We start from the raw sequence: 17,416 nt of genomic DNA, 5'->3' as shown, positions 1-17,416 counted from the left end.
CCATAACAACGTCAAAATATATTAGATTACTCGTATACAGTCCGTTTATTGACAGTAATATAAGTTCTTTGAAGAGGACACACAACTTGGCATGACACCGGAAAAGGAAATGCGTGTGTTGCACTCAAAATGGTCCCCTCTTGCTTCAGACTCGCCAACCCACGGCAGCATGTGTATGCGTAAACAGGGCACCGGGTGAACTAACGTAGATAGATGTCGGACACCGGGGAGGAGTGGCAGGTTGCCCGGCGGCGAAAAGGTGCAGCGAGGAAATCAAAATCACTTCAGGTGTCCTCACATTCAACCTGCTGCCAGGAGGAGCAGCTGGACATCAGGAAGACTGTTAAACGAGTCAGAGACACAGAGTAAGACAGTCCAGTTAAGCAGCACAGACTCTTGTCTTGACTTTTTGTCATTTTTTGAGAAACCCACTACAGTAATCTCCGAGTAGCCAGTAGTAGTATCTTCTATTCCTTTTTTAAATGTTATTTTATTTATTTATTCATTATTATCATTATTATTTTTCTTCTATTTTTCTGAATATATATGTGTGTATGTATATATATATATATATGTATATGTGTGTGTATGTAGGTATATATATTTTAAATGTTTTTTATTTAATTTTTTTCTTCTCTTCTTATTATTTCATGACTTATTTGCGGATACTCTTCCTGTGTTGTATTCTCTACAATTTGAATTTTATGTATCCATGATTGAGAATCAGTTAGGTCCTTTGTGGCCAGCTGTGGCTGTTTATGTGAATGTTGTTGTCAGGTATGATTGATTGATGTGTTGTGTCACGGGTGAGTGTTGTTCAGAAAAACAAAAATGAATTTTACTTGTATAGTGACTGTTCTATTGGTTATTGACAATTACCAAAAATACCTTTGAAAGAAAAAGAAGCAGCACAGACTCCTGGAATAACATTATTGTTTTCAGGTGGAGTCCCGTAACTCTGCTTATCCTCCTCTTCTCCTGTAGGTCTGAGCTCAGATGTGAGGAATTTTGGCAAGAGTGGAAAAGTGAGTAACCTGGATACCTGGAGTTATCACCACAATATTATGTTTTTTATTTAGTTTGCAGCTCAGTGACCCTTTCAGGCCTCTTTGTCTCCAGAGCAGCTGAGGGTGGCAGGATCAGCAGCCCTCTCTGAACCTCCAGAGAACAGGGACACTGAGGGCCCCATCCAGCAGCTGGGGAGCAGCCAAGAAGAGAGAGGCAGACCATGTCAACTCCAACAGCTGGAGTGTGTGTGTTATGGCCTCGGCTCCTTCTCCTCATGTGTCTCAGCTCGCTTCCAGCTTGCCATGCTGCTGCTGCTACTGGATGCAGGACAGGTTAGAGCAGTGGTTTTCAACTATAAGGAACCCCCAGGGGTCCTTGAGGGAGTTCCAAGAGGCCCCCTAGAAAAATGGGGAATATTCACCTGAAGTCCTGTTACTTAATGACAGCTCCAACCTGGAACTCTGTGTTAAGCAGAGACGTCGCTGGTTAGCCGGCCTTACAGCTGCAAAGCGACTAATAGCTTGCAGACGGAAAGCTCCACATTCTGTCAATATACAAAGATGTCTTCTTGACTTCATAGATATAGCAGGTATGGAACACTGGGCTGCAAACATGCACCTGGCAAAAAGAGAAAATATATCACATTGGAAACAAGCAATCACTGCAATTAAATCCTTCATATAATTATTCTCTGTGTCCCCAAGGTCTAGGGTGGGTGGGATGGGAGGGACCGAAAGGGAGGGATTTGGGGGTGGGGGGAGGGTGGCGCAGTAGTTTTTATTTAAATGACTTTTTGTTGTTTGTTTTGTTGTTCTTCTTTCTGTTTGTTTTTTTCTTTTCTTTTTCTGTAGCTGCTTGCTAATTTTGTAGTGATTAGTACATGGACATTTGTGATTATATTCTTTTACTTTATTGGTGATCTATCAATTTGTAACCCCACCCTATATAATTATGCTTAAATACCAATAACAAATGTATCACAAAAAAAAGAAGTGAGCCCAATTGAAGTAAGTCTTTTCTAATCTTTTCAAATGTAGGTCCCTGAAGCAAAATCTTATCAAATGGGGGTCTGTGACCTAATGTGTATCAATTTAGGGGTCCTTTACATGAAAAAAGGTTGAGAACCACTGGGTTAGAGGATGTGTTTATTTAATGTGATAACAAACTAGTTTGCATGAGACCCTGTTCATTATAAGTTGTGTGTGTCTCTCCCTTTAGATTCCACTGAAGGACTGCTCTGTTTATGATCCTGCCTTCTCATCTGGAGAGAGGGATGTTTTGAGAGAGCTGGGTCTGACTGTACTCACAGAAAACGAGGTAAGTTGTTGGCCACTTATGTTTTTTTTAAGCTGTCAGACAAGTGAAAAACAGCAGATAAACAATGTGGAGAACAACTGGATAGTGCCAGTGTTGTCTAATGTTTCAGCCCATTTGAAACAGATTACAAAACATTACCAATTATTACTGAGCTATCTTGAACAAGTTCCAGGTTGCTGCAAGTTGATTTGCATATTTTACTGGCTGCCTGGAAGGAAGGAAAACAATACGATTCTGTTGCAGGAGGGGAAGCGTCTGACAGCTAAGCCCACACTCTTTTACCTGATGCATTGTGGGAAAGCCCTGTACAACAACCTACTGTGGAAGAATTGGAGTACACAATGTCTTCCTTTGATGATAATCATTGGGAACAGCTTCAATGGCATAATGGACAGGTTAGTACAAGACATGAATGAGGGAGATGATGAAATTGGAGATGATGTGAGGCGAGGTGACGTTTCTTGTCCGTCGTCCCCAACAGAACAATCGAGAGAGAGTTCAAGCGGGACTACAGCTACATCACTCAGGCTGTGTCTGTGTGTGAGGAGAGACAGCTGCCTTGTCCATCCCGTCTGATTGACGTCTTCAGTGACACCGCCGTCATCACCTTTCCTACCAGCAGCCTTAACAGACTCCCACCATCCACCTGGGCAGAGCCGTCTGAACCACAGTACCAACACTGCCCTGATTTGGAGATAATTCAGAGGGAAACACGGAGCCGAGACAAGAAATGAACAACAAATAGACACTATGTTTTTTTACTGTTACCATTGACATAAGTTGTTTTTTTTACAAAAAATAAATGAACCCTGCTTCAAATTGAGGACTGAATCTTACAACACTATCGTGGTTGTTTGTCTTAAGGCCTTATTTTGGAGGAAAAGGGACTGTTGAGCATCTTGGACCCGTTCTTAACACCAGCTGCATTTCTAGGATTTGAGGATATTGGGGGCTTAGGACCATCCTCCGGGATTTTGTTTTAATATAAACAAGCTCTATTTTAATGCTTTTTAATGCACTCTGGCACCTTATTTACATTCAAAGTATGCATCTAAAGCTACCTGTACCTTAAAAACTGTTGTTTACTTTCCAGATGTTAGTAATTAGTATTAGTATTGTGTAAAAATAGAATACTTAACTGCTATATGTTGCATGGTGAGGTGCAGGAGAGCAAGGTGAAAAGTCACAAAGAGAAATCATCACACTGGCAGGTAAGTATGCTTGAAAAATAAGGCAGACTTTTATTTTCAGTCTGTAAAAATTCCATCAAACAAAGGAAAAAACACATGGAGGGAAAATCATCCTCTGCATTCAGTTTCACAGCTCACCACATGCCTGGTGCTGCTCTTTTTACCACTCCCCTTTTCAAACTCTACTTTCACACATGGTCATATAACCTAACAGCCCGCCTTTCCAGTTCAAATTGGCTTATCAGGCGAGTGCTGCCATCAGCTCAGACTGGAGACACCTGCAGTGAGAACCTGGGAAATCAGAGCACACCTGATTACACTTGGAGCCACTCAGTCCCTGTCAGTCAATTAACCCCTTAACTACCCACATAAGGAAAAACAAAGATAACTGTGATCAACCCCACTTGGCTTTACCAAACAGTTAGTGAGGGAGTTGTTGCTTCCTCACACTATAATTAAACATTTATTTACTAGAGTTGGAAAAATCTTAAATATATTTATGATAACATTCATTTATTGGAATATTAAAAGGGTTTTCTTTCACTCGCACACACCCAATTTTCAGATACAGTTAATGCAGTGTAGCTAGTGCATGTACTGTTCACCTCTCCGTCATCTGCTGTTGTCTGTTTTTACCAACAGTAAAATGAATCAGTTGTTAACCGTTAGTTATTACCAGCCGCGACAGATGCTGGTATTGTTTTCACCTTGTGATCCTGTGTGTGAGTCATCAATGCAAAATGTGGTCACACCTACTGTAGCGGGAAACTATGAGTACTGTGAGTACTTTGCCAGGTGTTTATATATCTGTCTGTCTGTGGACCGATACTGTCACCGCGATAGCGCCGCAACCGTGAAGAATGCAGTCACGAAACTTTACAGGTGTGTTGTTAAGATCAAAGTGAAGGTTGAGTTTGAAGATGGGTGTGGTCCAAGCAAGAATGCCCAAAGTAGGGGGGTAGGAAGTGGGGAAGGGGCCATTGGCCCCCCACTTTACACCTATGGCCCGATTTGGCATCGCGGCTGTTGTGATCTCATACCAAGATTCAATTCAAATTCAAATCACTTAATTTCCCCCAAGGGGCAATTGTAGATGAGTATCTGGTTCTATGTGGAGCCACACCGTTACGTAAAGTAATGTTTTGCAACGTGAGGTTTATATATGTGTGTGTGTGTGTGCGCGTGTGTGTGTGTGTAGGTGTGTGTGCTTTCCCACTTCGTGGCACATCACTTGTTTCCATGTGGTTTAATAGCATCATACATTACATATTACAGTATGTCGACAAAAAAGCAACATCACTGGTAAACTAGAGTAAAAAGTTTATTGTTGAAAAAAAAAAGTAGCACACAACAGTACAGCCTTCTCCCACCATCAGCAATAACATCTCCAGCACAAAGTAATGCTCATCATCTCCCTCTCTGTTACCTGCTTCATATTGGATCAAACTAAATCTAGGATCCTGGGAGAGTTTTATCTTACAGCAGTGACTTGGAAAAACTTGACTACAACACTGTTTTCCTGTTTTGATATGTTTTCACTCTTCAGCTTCTCCATTAGCAGTGACATTGTCTGCCACTCCGTTGACTGCTGTGTCTCCTGCTTTACCGGCTTTTGAGACAACATCTGCCCAGGTCCCTTTATTCTTAAGGACTGTTGGGCTTACAGTGACGTCACAGGCTCCATTTATTTCACCATTAACCTCCTCTGACTCTGACTTCATCTCATCAACTGCATCATCAGATTTGACCTCCCCGTTGGCTGTGTTGCTGTTTACTTCATTTGGTGCACTGGTCTCAGTTTCCTCTCCTGCAGCCCTGACCTCTGACCCCCCATTCACTATCTTGACCTCAGCATCTGAAGCTGCTCTGTCTCCATCTCCATCTCCATCTGTTTTTACCTCAGCTGGCTCCACCACATGACCATTAGCTGAAGCTACGGCAGCACTCTCCACCGAGGTCTCGTCCACCGGCTGCTCCTGTTGGCTCTCGCTGCTATTCTCCACTGCTGGGCTTCCTCCATCCTCAGCTTCCTTCCCGCTTCCTGTTTCTTGATCTGAGCTTTTCTCGTCTCCGTTCACAAACTCTGAGGCGAAGAGCTCGTCAGATACTAATCCCAGTTCTTTTCTCACCGCTGCCTTTAGTTCATTGTGTTTCTTCTTGTACTCCTGGAGCCCGTCTCTATAAAAACACAATGAATTCATGAGTGGCTTCCTACCTACCAACAAATTATTGAAATACACATGCATGCTGCTGGAGCTGGTTGTGTTTGAAAGGTAGGTGTAATTCTCTAGAGTTTCCACTTTCTTAAACTATGTGTTGGCTTTAAAAACACATTTTCGTAAAGGCAATAACAGGCGTTAAATGTTGAGATGGTCTATTTAAAAAACGTCTTCAACATTTTAAAGCTGTAGGGAAAAGTTATGCATCACTAAGTGTTATAACGGTCAGATTTTTATTCCCTATCACTTTTTGTTTATAATTTTCACCATGGAGAGGAATAGCAACAGAGTATCCAGGAGAACCACAAAACATTTAAAAAAGTATCAAAGATAAAAGTGCTCATGGTGCAGAATGGCCCCTTTTAAAAGTGTTATAATATCATATCTTGTATCATATTATTTATTGGCATTGGTGGAAAGTAACTATGTACATTTACTCAACTACTGTACTTGAGTACAATTTTAAGGTGCTTGTACTTTACTTGAGTAATTCCTTTTTATTATACTTCTACTTCACTACAGTTCAGAGGCAAACATTTTACTTGTTCCACTATATTTATTTGACAGCTTTAGTTACTTTGCAGATTGAGATTATTTATGCAAAATATAAATAAACCAATAAATTATGATCTATTACTATAGGTTAAGCTATCCAACAATATACAAATAATTAAAATGAGCTCCACCTTAACCAGCTGCAAAATTAAAGTGATAAACACATTAATACATCAATAATTATAATCCAATAATATAATATATCTGATTCTGAAATGGGCCATTCTCCATAATGAGTACTTTTACTTTTGGTACTTTTTTTTTATTATTACTTTGATTTTGAATGTATGGGTTTAACTTGTAACAGAGCATATTTACACTGTGGTATTGCTACTTTTACTTAAATAAAGGAATTGAATACTTCCTCCACCACTGCTTATTGGTAATGATACAGTCACATCACAGTTTTAGCAATATTTGTATATGTGTTGGCTGATATATGTCTGAATCACTATTACTTACTTCACCGGAGATTACTAACAGTTTTAATTTTTCAACAGCAAAATGTTCAGCACATATTTTGGTCAGAATTCTTTAAATAAAACCACTTATGGGATCAGAATATGTGTTGTTAAAAAATAACTATTTACCAAATGTTTTTGATAGATTATCCGTTTTTAAAGATTTTTTATATCTTTATCAGCTTCAAACATTTAATATTGGTCAAGCTACATTTCAGCATTAACACATTGCTTCAATGAGTTTTCAGGATATCTTACATATTACAGTGGATGTTTACCTTTGTGTAATGCTCCTGATCCCGGTCACCAGAACCAGTTGCTCCAGCACAGTGTCAGATGTGGAAGTTAGACACTGAGGACAGAGAAGACAGGCAGATTAATAAACACACTTTAATTTTACTTAGTAACATTCAAACAGGGGCTGCACGGTGGTGCAGTGGTTAGCACTGGCGCCTTCACAGCTAGAGGGTTGCAGGTTCGAATCCGGCTTGGGACCCTTCTGTGTGGAGTTTGCATGTTCTCCCCGTGTTAGCGTGGGTTTTCTCCGGGTACTCCGGTTTCCTCCCACAGTCCAAAGACATGCAGGTTAGGTTAATTGTGGACTCTAAATTGCCCGTAGGTGTGAGTGTGAGCGTGAATGGTTGTCTGTCTCTATGTGTCAGCCCTGCGATGGACTGGCGACCTGTCCAGGGTGTACCCTGCCTTCGCCCAATGTCGGCTGGGATCGGCTCCAGCCCCCCCGCGACCCCTAACGGGATAAGCGGTTGCAGATGGATGGATGGACATTCAAACAGACAGTATCATAATCAGTATCATACCTCCACTGCCTGCTCCGTGCACTCAGCTCCTGCCTGTCTGAGGGAGCGCTCCACCTTCACAGCTTGCTTGGTTATAGTGCACAGAAACTCTTTGCTGCAGCGTGTCTGAGGGTGATCTTCTCCAAACTGAGAAAGGAAAACAACCATAAGATGACATGCACATACAACCAATCGCTCTCTCTCACACGCTCTCACATGCAGATATACTGACCATGGAGGTAAAAGCAGTGACGGCTTCTTTCTCGTGGGTCATAGCATTTCTGTAGTCACCCTTGCTGCACATCCAGTGGGCCAACAGGTGCTGACTGCACAGACAAGAAAACAGGATGTTAGAAAAGGGGACAAAATAGATCAACTTAATTACTTCTTATACAAAATATGAGTGTAAGCGATAAATGACGTCTTACTTGAGAGCAGTGTGCAGGTTTGAGGGGCCGAAGAAGGAGGTGTTGAGTCTGAGGGCATTCTTTAAGAACTGCCCTCTCTGATCTGCGGGCAGCATCAACCCAAGACAGCTCTGCAAGAAAACAATGAGAAGATTGCTATTGTCGATTCGAAAAATAAAATATGTTTATAAAGATATTGTGAAAAGTTTGTGCTTTGGGTTAACACCAAGGTGTTGTGACCTACATCCAGTGTTGCGGTGTAGGGATGGTCCTCTCCGTGGACTGTTAGCATCAGCAGACGAGCTCTGAGGAGACACTTCTGGGCCAGGGCGGTCTCCCCTCCAGCAAACGCATACACACTCAAGAGGGCCTGCATACAACAACAAAATGAGAATAAGCACACCTTACACACATAACACAGTGCATAAAAACCCTTTAGAAAAATAGTTATGGACCCAGGGGTTCAGTTCATATCTATCTAACAGTGACCAGGGGTTCGATTTCCAGTAGCGATACCTGTGGATGAAAAATGTGTGTAGCTATACTCACATATTGCTGGATAGTGTTTGGATGGTCAAAGCCAAGCACCCTCTCACTGATGACCACTGCTTTCAGCTGGGCACTGCGAGCCTTGAGATCAGAGAAAGTCACATTTATTTATATTAAGAATTACAATCACCTCAATACCTCATGAAATTGACAGAGTGTTACAGTACACTCTGTAAAATATTCTGCAAGGCTGTCAGATATATACTGTAGGCTATGTAGCAGAGTAAAAGGTACAATATTTCCCTCTCAAATGTGGTAGTTATAAAGAACTTGGTTACATTCTGTAGTGTTAATGTAGCTGTAAAAAGTTGTGGCACAGTAGGCCTACCTCAGCTGCCTTGCCCTGCATGTAGGCCACCTTGGCCAACATGCTGTAGCAGTAACAGGCCTCAGGGTGCAGGTCATCACACACCCTACCAAACAAGTAGGTTGCTTCTTTCAGGTGTTCATGGGCCTGATCCAGCAGACCTGCAGTTGGAAAACACACAGAAGAATTGACTTTTCATTTAGATTTAGTTCAAAAACATACATTTGAGCACTAAAGATTACAGATACATTAATCTGCTGGCTTTATTGACTCACCCTTCTGAATGAAGCTCTGTGCAGCAGAATAGGCTTTTGAAGCATCCACAATTGGCATGTGAATGTGCTTGACAACAGGGAAGATGTTGAGGATGTCGTCTGGACCGATGGGAGCTTTATTTTGGTTGTCGAGGACGTAGTCTCTCAGTCTCAACTGGTGTAGACACAAAAATAACAAACAAACTTTCCCCTTTAATTATACAGTATCTCTGGCATTTTCCCATTACATTATATTACAACATTACTAATATATGTGTGTGTTTCAGCTGATCTGGTGACAAATGGCGTTACCTGTACTCCAGTCTTTAAACAGAACTGTCTGAGCAAAGAGAGCTTCTGCAGGCCGTAGTGCTCAACCAGGTGGTTTGGACCAGAGCTGTCACAGAGAAAAATGACAGTTGTTCTCAAAATGCCTCTGAGCCATTGCGTAACAAACAAATATGAGGGGGAGAACAAATAATGGTTGTGTCCTCACCCAAGGCTGTCAGAGATGTTATATGTTTCAGCAGCATCTTGGCAGATCAGGTTCCACAGCTCAGCCCCTGTGAGCGTGCTCCAGGGCGTGCTCTCAGGGGCCCCAGCCGCAGCCCCGGCCCCAGCCCCGGCCCCTCGACCACGCCGCCTTGACTTCTTCTTCGTATCCTCCCCCACCGGAGTGGGTGTAAAGTGGGGAACCAATAGGCAGCACAGGAAGTGACTGACAGCTGCAGAGAGACTAGGCACGTCCACACCCTGCAAAGAAATAACCGGAGGCTGCAGCTCATTCTTTCTGGAGTGTGTGGACCCGCACCTTTTGCTATATCACCACCTTTATATAACCACCTGACTTTGAGGTGTGCAAGCATAAGAATGAACAGAAATGCTCTTTACAGAATAGTGTAAAGTACCTGGAGGAAACTGTTGAACACTCTTTTTGTTGAGCGGATGAAAATGTCCCCGACGACCGATCTCTGTTTAAGATGGAAAGGGTTATGTTAGAAAGCAGAGCTATGAGAGCAATTACATCATCAAGACTAGTTTAAGCTTGACTGTTCAAACACACCATTATATGCCTCAGGCGCTCCTTGTGTTCTGACTGGCTGAGGGTGGTGATCACATGGCCCAGATACCGCAGGTTGATGCCTCTCAGGTGTAGCGCCTGTTTTAGAGAAACTCCGTCCATTGGTGCCTCATTGCTTTGTAGGCAATACTCCACCTGCCCACACACACACACACACACACACACACACACACATACACACATACATATTGTTGAGTTAATTGCATGTTTGCAGTAGATGTGCATATTATAGTATGTAAACAATGGATCCACTTACAAAAGCTGGTATCTGATGTGTGATGATGAAAGCTGCAGCTTCCCTCAGTAACCTCTCCTGCAGCTTTGTTGACTTACTTTCACCAGCAGGAAAGGATACTTCTGCACACAAAGCACACAAGAAGCCTGTCATATTGTGTTCCAGCAAAAGATGTGACTGTGTGTGTTAGTGCGTGTGGCGTTTTATGGTACCTGGAGAGAAGACGCTTGGGTTTAAGCGCATCTCAAAGATGATGTTGCTGACTGAGCCCACTTCTTGGCAAGCAGCTCGTACTGCCTTAGTGGAGCGAGAATCACCTGCAAGCATACAGACATTTGTCAAGTATACAGTATATATACAGTACATGTGTATACTGTATATATATATATATAAATATAATGGCATAGAATGTCCTGTATGAATTAACTAACACTTCTTACCAGCTATTGCACACTCTTCAAAGCCTCCGTCTTCGTCCAATATCTCCTTGACACGCTCAGTAAACTGGCAATGTCTAAAAGAAGCAAAAAACAAAACTTGAGCTTCGTGGAAAAACCTTTTAAAACTTAGTTTCAAGTGTTTTATTTCATGTAGAACTCACTTGTGCTTAATGAAGGCCCGTACCAGCTCTGGCTTCAGTCTACAGAGTCCGTGAGGGAAGCTCTGTGGAAGCCCTGAGTCTGAGTGATAATTGTCTGGCCAGCCTTCTTTTACACAACCCTTCTTCTCCTCGTCTTCTCCACAGCTTTTATTACTCTCTTCTTCTCCAGTGACTGTCTGGCCTTCTGTCTCCACCTCTGGGCAGAAGTTGGCATCAGCTGGGAAGCACCTGAACACATCCAGTATGTAGAACCTCCCATCAGCCCCCAGCAGTCCCTGAGCGTCCACCGAGGTGAACAGTGGTACCTTGTGATCGTTGGGCGACACAACAACATGTTTCTGGATGGAGAGACATTTGGCAGATTGAGCCAAGAGCTCCAGCAGCCGTCTGCGTTGGGGGGACTCTTGGGGCCCTGCATTTATCCCGTACAGCAAGCCTCTATCGAGCAAAACAAGAAAGACAATTAGCAGGGGAAAAAAACAGAAAGATGTCTGCCACAGTGGATTGTTGAATGATGGTCCACTACCTTTCGGCAGGAGCAGCTGCCTGGTCCTGGTCTAAGCCTTCCAACCCAGGGGCAAGACCCTGAGCGGAGAGACGCACTCCTCTGTAGTCCACAATGGCTGTAGGTAGCGTGTGCAGGTCCTGCAGCCCCTGCATGTCACTGTAGGCCTGTACCCCTTTAAGCTCCAGCCTCTGAGCGGTCCTGCAAGTGGAAAATGAAGAAACATTTCAATAATCAGTGCCAAATCAGTGCCATTCTGAAAGTGAAACAAAACTATTTTATAATGCTCTTATCAGAGACAGCATGGGGTCTTTTTTTAATCCTTTACAGCCATAAAATGATGCATACAATTATGAGCAAATGGCTTTACATCTACAGCATCTTGTCATTGAACTTGTGGTTTGCTCTCACCTGCGACCCCTGTCCCCACCAAACATGGCGCTTGCTGCCCCCTGACTCATGAACAGGCCGCCCCACAGGAAAGCTGGGTCCTCAGGGTTTCCATTCACAGGCTCCACAAAGCCATCTACAACAATTTCTGCCCCCTGCGTCACAGCCCTGATAAATGCACTGTTTACCTGTTAAAAAAAAACATGTATGAATGAAGATGAGAGGAGGAGAAGTTGAGTGAGCAAAGAAAGAAAACAGGCGATAGGAGTCTTGAACTGTCATGCTGTTGTTCTGAGCTCAATGTTTTTCTTGGTTACCTGGAGCAGAGCTCTGTCTCTCTGCAGCCTCTCCTCCAGACTGCCTTGTGGAAGATCTCTGGCAACTTGTAACTCCTCATTCCAATCTGGAGCCTACGCATAACACTCATAGTTACACACTTAACATCAATGAAGCAGCAGCAGCACGCTACTCAATAAATAGCAACAAAAACAATTACGCTGTGTAGTAAATAACCTGTGTTGCCGGCTGTTCGTCCACTCCCAGTCTGCTGAAGGTGTTTTTTTGAGTGCGAGAGGCGCAGGGAGGCCCGAGCCAGCTCAAGGTGTGGTAAGGAGTGGACATCACCTCCACTGGAGGTAACTGAGACCTAAAGGAAGACATGCAAGAGTTTACAATATGAATATACACCTCTCCAAACCCCCACTGTTTCTGGATTCTGGCAAAACACTGTAGTATCCATGCTTCCTTTATGTATAGGCAGTAATGTTATTACCTATTTTTGAGTGTGGTCAAAGTTTGTTTGAAGGCAGGGCTGATGTGACAGAGCAGGTCAGTGAAACTGTGATAAACTGGGGAAGACTGGGCAGGACGAGGATCAAACACTTCTTCTGTAGACCTGAGATGAAGAATGGGGAAGAGAAAATAATTTATAATTGAACTGAAACATTTATCTAGTTAAAGTTCAATTATCTATATTGTCATTTATACATAAGGTTACTCGGACAGAATGGAAATAAGACAGCTAGGTTCATCATCAGCCTTTCATGTATTTTCTACTACAATTTATTGCAACCATAAACAGAAATATCATGAAGTTATTTCTTTACCTATTGATGAAGAAACCTTTAGGACAGGATGTGATGTCACACCGGCGTCCCTCCATTGATGCCACAGTGATGTACAGGAAGTCTCCCTGAAGCTTCCTGTGTCCTGGAGCTGGGTTCCAACAGCTGAGACACAAGTCCCTCAGGTAGCTGGGGGCCTGATGAGACCAATATAAAGTCACAGAGAGTCAGTGTGTGTGAGTGGATGAGGGCTGGCCCAGGGTGAAATAACATTCCTGGTATTTACGTACCTCTGATTGGGAGCTGTGAGGAAGCAGGGCCATGAGCGGTCTCTCTGAGGAACCAGGTAGGAGGTACTCTGGTGGAGCTCCATCCTGGTTGGTAGTTTCTGTTTTTGTGTTGCTTAAAGAGCGTTTCAGGCTCTTTCCATTCGGTAAGCTGGAGTCTGCACCGGTAATAAAGGGAGATTTTCAGTATGAGCTTCATTGTTAATTTTGTATCTTTGTATTACCCTTTTGTCTAAGTGTGTGTGTACCTGGTGTCTGTGTATGTGTGAGTATCTCCAGTACGCTTGGTGAGCGTCCCTCTCTCAGTGCGTCCTGAGGTCCAGATGTTCTCAGCAGCTCCAGCACACGAGCCAGATGGAGCCTGACTGAGCCGGCAGTGTAGGGTTCTGGAAAGACACACGGCGGTGTTATAAAGGTTACGCTGACCTCTTTTTAAACAGCCAGTATGCACAGGGCAAACACTCTACTCTAGGAACTCTAGGATGACATGATCCCCTTAACACCAATTAAAAAGTGTTTATATTTGTGTTATATTTTGAAATTTAATAGCACATTGGGTACTAATTAATTAATGATGTGTATTCTCATAGACACAAGTCTGACAAGATACATACTGAACATAATGACGGATGGGCTGTTTCAGTATTTCAACAGCTAGCTGGTGAGAGACAGACTAATTGGTTGGCACACACTTGTAATCGCGGCAACTACAAACCTTGTTATGATGACTCAGAGAAGGTGAGTCAGCTATTTGCATTGAGGTGAGAGAGAGACTTAAGTGTGTGTGAAAGGGAAAGGGTGACGGGTGTAATGAAAATATGGACTGGATTATTCTATTATGAATCACTGCACCACAAACTATGTCGTTAAAAGGTCAGACAACAACTTATAGAGTCTTATTAGAGTATTGTTAAGCTAAAACTGCCTAAACTTTCTAACCACTGTGTCAAAAATCATTAGTAAGATATTGAATACAGCTGGAGTACAAAGTTATGGCATAAAAATACATGCAAGACAAAATTGGAGGGAAAAAAAAGCACAAATAACTAGGGCTGCCCCCTCTTAGTCGACTAACTGTTGTTTTGGTCTTCGTCGACTAAGATTTCATTAGTCGATTTGTCCTTCTTTATGCTTTTTTCATGCTGAATGACTTATTTCCAAGAAAACTTGTGGGCACATCTCTGGTAAACACAAGATTTAAAGTGGTGCTTTTGTGTGATTCTTTGTAGAGAAAAGCTTTACAGATGGAAGACAGCCCTACAAATAAATAACATTATTTATATACTGACATCCGAGTTATTGAAGAAAAGCGTGCTACAAATGTAGATTGGACATAAAGCTGAATGTGGTTCTCAAAAAACCCTACCTTCCACCAGGCGAAGGATGGCTCCTGGTTTCAGCCCCTTAATGCTTTGCAGTTCTGCAAGAGGGTCCAGAGTCACACCAGCGAGTGCCAGCGACAAGTTTGAACGTGGACACACCTCGTCCCTCGAAAGCAGAGTCATTACTGCATCTTGAACAAGCCAAAATCCATGGACCTACAAAGACACATGGTTTAACACAGCAAGTAATGCCAAAATATAGATAATAAACCTGCCTATTATTATGAGAATAGTCCCTGCAAAACTGTTATTAACAAAAGGGTTAATAAGAGGAAACATCAGTCTGGTTTTGTACCTGCAGCTCAAATGGCTCTACTCCTGCTCCCTGGATCTTCACAGGGAATGATGTGTCCTCATGTTGGTTAATACCAGCAGCATCCTTTCCACCAGGCAGGCTCATAACATCTGTTAAACGGTGAGAGAATAACAAATTAAGTGACGATAATCACAAAGCGCTGCATTGGACACGCAGATAGTTTAGCTTGTTTTCCTCCCTCATCACATGCTGGGATCGATTCCAGCTCACTGACTCACTCTGACTCTGGCTGCTGTAGAAAATGCATGAATGAAAGAATGAATGGATTATAATCATGGCTTATTATGTTCGATTCCATCATTGGTTCTTTGTTTGAGAATCAAACAAGAACGCTAATCTCCTCTAAAGTAATCATGTAATCATGAGCTGAACTGAAGAGTCTGAGTGAGAGTGCCTGAGGGTGAGACTGAATTTATTGAAGAAACTGTGAAAGAAAGGGAAAGTGGGGTGTGTCTGCTTTTTACACACTCGCAGAAAGAACCAAAGGGAGAGCAGGTCTCAGCGTGTTCCTCAACCTGCGTGTGACTAAACCTATTGAATTTGCTTACTGGCCTTCATGTCATCTCAGGGACAACCACACCCAGTGCTGGCATGTGGAGACAGCAGAATGCTAAAATGCATAAACTAACAAACCTATGGCTTGTCAGTTGAGCGAGCGCGCGTCTCTGAAGACAATAAATCCCCAAATCTGGCTGTCAATCTGGGACTACTTTACCACTGGAAAGCACCCACAAAATTGCTTCTCTGTTCACGATTGGCTGGATGAAGGTCCCTCCTCTCTGCGGGCTTAGAGCCATCAGCCTTTTGTCTATTGGAGCTACTGCATTACTACTACAAAAACAGCAATGTTTTCAGTCCTGACCAGTTTATTTTGGCACTGATTTCTGAGGTTAGCTTCTACCATCAACTAGTTATTCTCAAAGTAGGGTCCAGGGACCCCCACGGGTCTGTGGCACTCTGCCAGGGGATTCATTCTGTGTATTATTTTTATATATATATATGTGTATAAATGGCTTCATAATTCAAGAATTAATATAAAAAAATTTAAATATATAATAGTTCATAGATTACATTCTAATCTAACAAATTCATAACTCTTAGAATTTGAAATGTTTAATACATGTCTAATGTCTTTCTAATACATTTCTCTTGTGTTGTTCTTTCACATAACTAAGACTATAGAAAAAATAGGCTACGTTTACGGTATATTCTCAGTTTTGTAAGGGGTCCTTGTCTGAAAAGAAAACTGAGAGACACTGCCATAAATTAAACAAGCTGGTAGAGTTCTTTCATAATAATATAACATTCAGTAAACTTGTCAAACACAGTGCTGCGCCCACAGATTCAACACTTCGGGGCAATCTCACCTGAAGACAGGCAAACACACACTCTTCCTTAATTCAATCATTCTGTCTTGTGAGAGTGGAACAGCAAAGATTTAAAGAAGTTGAAAGGCCCACTTGAGAACGTGGCAAAAGGAGAAACAACGATGAGGTAGATAAAGTGTTTGGTAATCATATGGGAGATTTTTGATAAACAGCTGTGTACAGAGATTTGCATACAAGCTTTTCTTTGTCCTTTAGGGATCACAACTGAGGATTTACAGTTTTTTCTATGGATTTCAGGTTGATTTCAGCATGTGTTAAATAAAGTTAAAGTGAGGAGCAGCTTCTCCCAGTTGTTGAAAAGTTGGTGAAAGCAGAGAATAGCACCAGCCATGTTCAGAGCAGCAGTTCAGTGCTAAATCTCCCACCCTCCTCACATTCTCCAGCGAGGGAGGCACCAGACGAAAAAAAGGAGGAAGAGGAAAGTGCAACAACAAGAGAGACACAGAGGAGCAATAAAGAAAAAACACATCACAAGGATTTCTCACCAGCTTTGGCCTGATTTCTTCCTCCTCCTCTCCTCACTTTGTCCTTCATGGCTGCGTGTTGTAGTTCTCGTTGAGCTGTCCTCTTGTGTTTTTTACTTTCCTGAGCTGAAAGCCGCTTCTCCTCAAAGTCTTGCTTCAGACTGCTGGAGGAATGCACAAGAGAGGGAGAAAGAGGGAGTGGAAACGTGCAACTGGATTGTTAAGAGAGCCCCAGCACAGTGAAAGTAACCTTGTGTCTGTTCAGGATTGTGACTCCTGCCCTGCCCCTCTCTACAAGGCAAACTCAGCTTATCTGTTCTGCCTGAGTAAAAAAGCCACACCCTCTCATTGCTCCACACAGGCTCTGGATGTCTCTCCCACTTTGTTGGACTGGGTGTGTCTATGCAACCACACTACTTTTGACCTAAAACTATTTCATGTTATAAATGTTATAGTTCATTTAGTGAATCTACATGGTTTCATGGAAACAGAGGCACATAAACCACACATATTCCTCTAAGATAAAGGGAGTTCTTATGGGTGCATCCTCTGTTACACTCATGATAGTGAAGTCAGTTTGCCAAAAATACAACCATGAGGCAGTTAACCTGCCACAAATGGGTGTGTCTATGTCTCAAA

The 17,416-nt window shown here is 42.6% G+C and overlaps 2 protein-coding genes across 2 annotated transcripts; one reads left to right on the top strand and one right to left on the bottom strand.

Moving 5' to 3' along the window:
- The first annotated feature begins 123 nt into the window (after positions 1-123).
- Positions 124-3,164, top strand: srrd (SRR1 domain containing). The gene is made up of 6 exons (XM_074638143.1): positions 124-365; positions 985-1,025; positions 1,120-1,340; positions 2,227-2,325; positions 2,569-2,720; positions 2,807-3,164. The coding sequence occupies exons 1-6, from the start codon at positions 214-216 to the stop codon at positions 3,057-3,059; spliced, it is 918 nt and encodes a 305-aa protein (XP_074494244.1). The 5' UTR covers positions 124-213; the 3' UTR covers positions 3,060-3,164.
- A 1,659-nt stretch (positions 3,165-4,823) lies between these two features.
- LOC141769248 (clustered mitochondria protein homolog) lies at positions 4,824-17,105 on the bottom strand. The gene is made up of 28 exons (XM_074638121.1): positions 16,799-17,105; positions 14,905-15,014; positions 14,594-14,765; positions 13,476-13,613; positions 13,231-13,385; positions 12,983-13,137; positions 12,649-12,771; positions 12,390-12,522; positions 12,194-12,286; positions 11,898-12,064; positions 11,508-11,687; positions 10,982-11,419; positions 10,821-10,894; positions 10,593-10,697; positions 10,402-10,502; positions 10,128-10,280; positions 9,973-10,035; positions 9,561-9,817; positions 9,377-9,461; positions 9,086-9,239; positions 8,832-8,971; positions 8,504-8,584; positions 8,199-8,324; positions 7,976-8,085; positions 7,780-7,873; positions 7,569-7,694; positions 7,029-7,102; positions 4,824-5,693 (listed from the first exon to the last, which is right to left on the bottom strand). The coding sequence occupies exons 1-28, from the start codon at positions 16,845-16,847 to the stop codon at positions 5,051-5,053; spliced, it is 4,299 nt and encodes a 1,432-aa protein (XP_074494222.1). The 5' UTR covers positions 16,848-17,105; the 3' UTR covers positions 4,824-5,050.
- Positions 17,106-17,416: the final 311 nt, after the last annotated feature.

Source organism: Sebastes fasciatus, chromosome 6 (genome assembly GCF_043250625.1).
Source record: "Sebastes fasciatus isolate fSebFas1 chromosome 6, fSebFas1.pri, whole genome shotgun sequence".
In the NCBI taxonomy this organism is placed as follows: domain Eukaryota; kingdom Metazoa; phylum Chordata; class Actinopteri; order Perciformes; family Sebastidae; genus Sebastes; species Sebastes fasciatus.
Note: the sequence above shows the minus strand (reverse complement) of the source record. Positions and strands in the feature narration are given on the sequence as shown.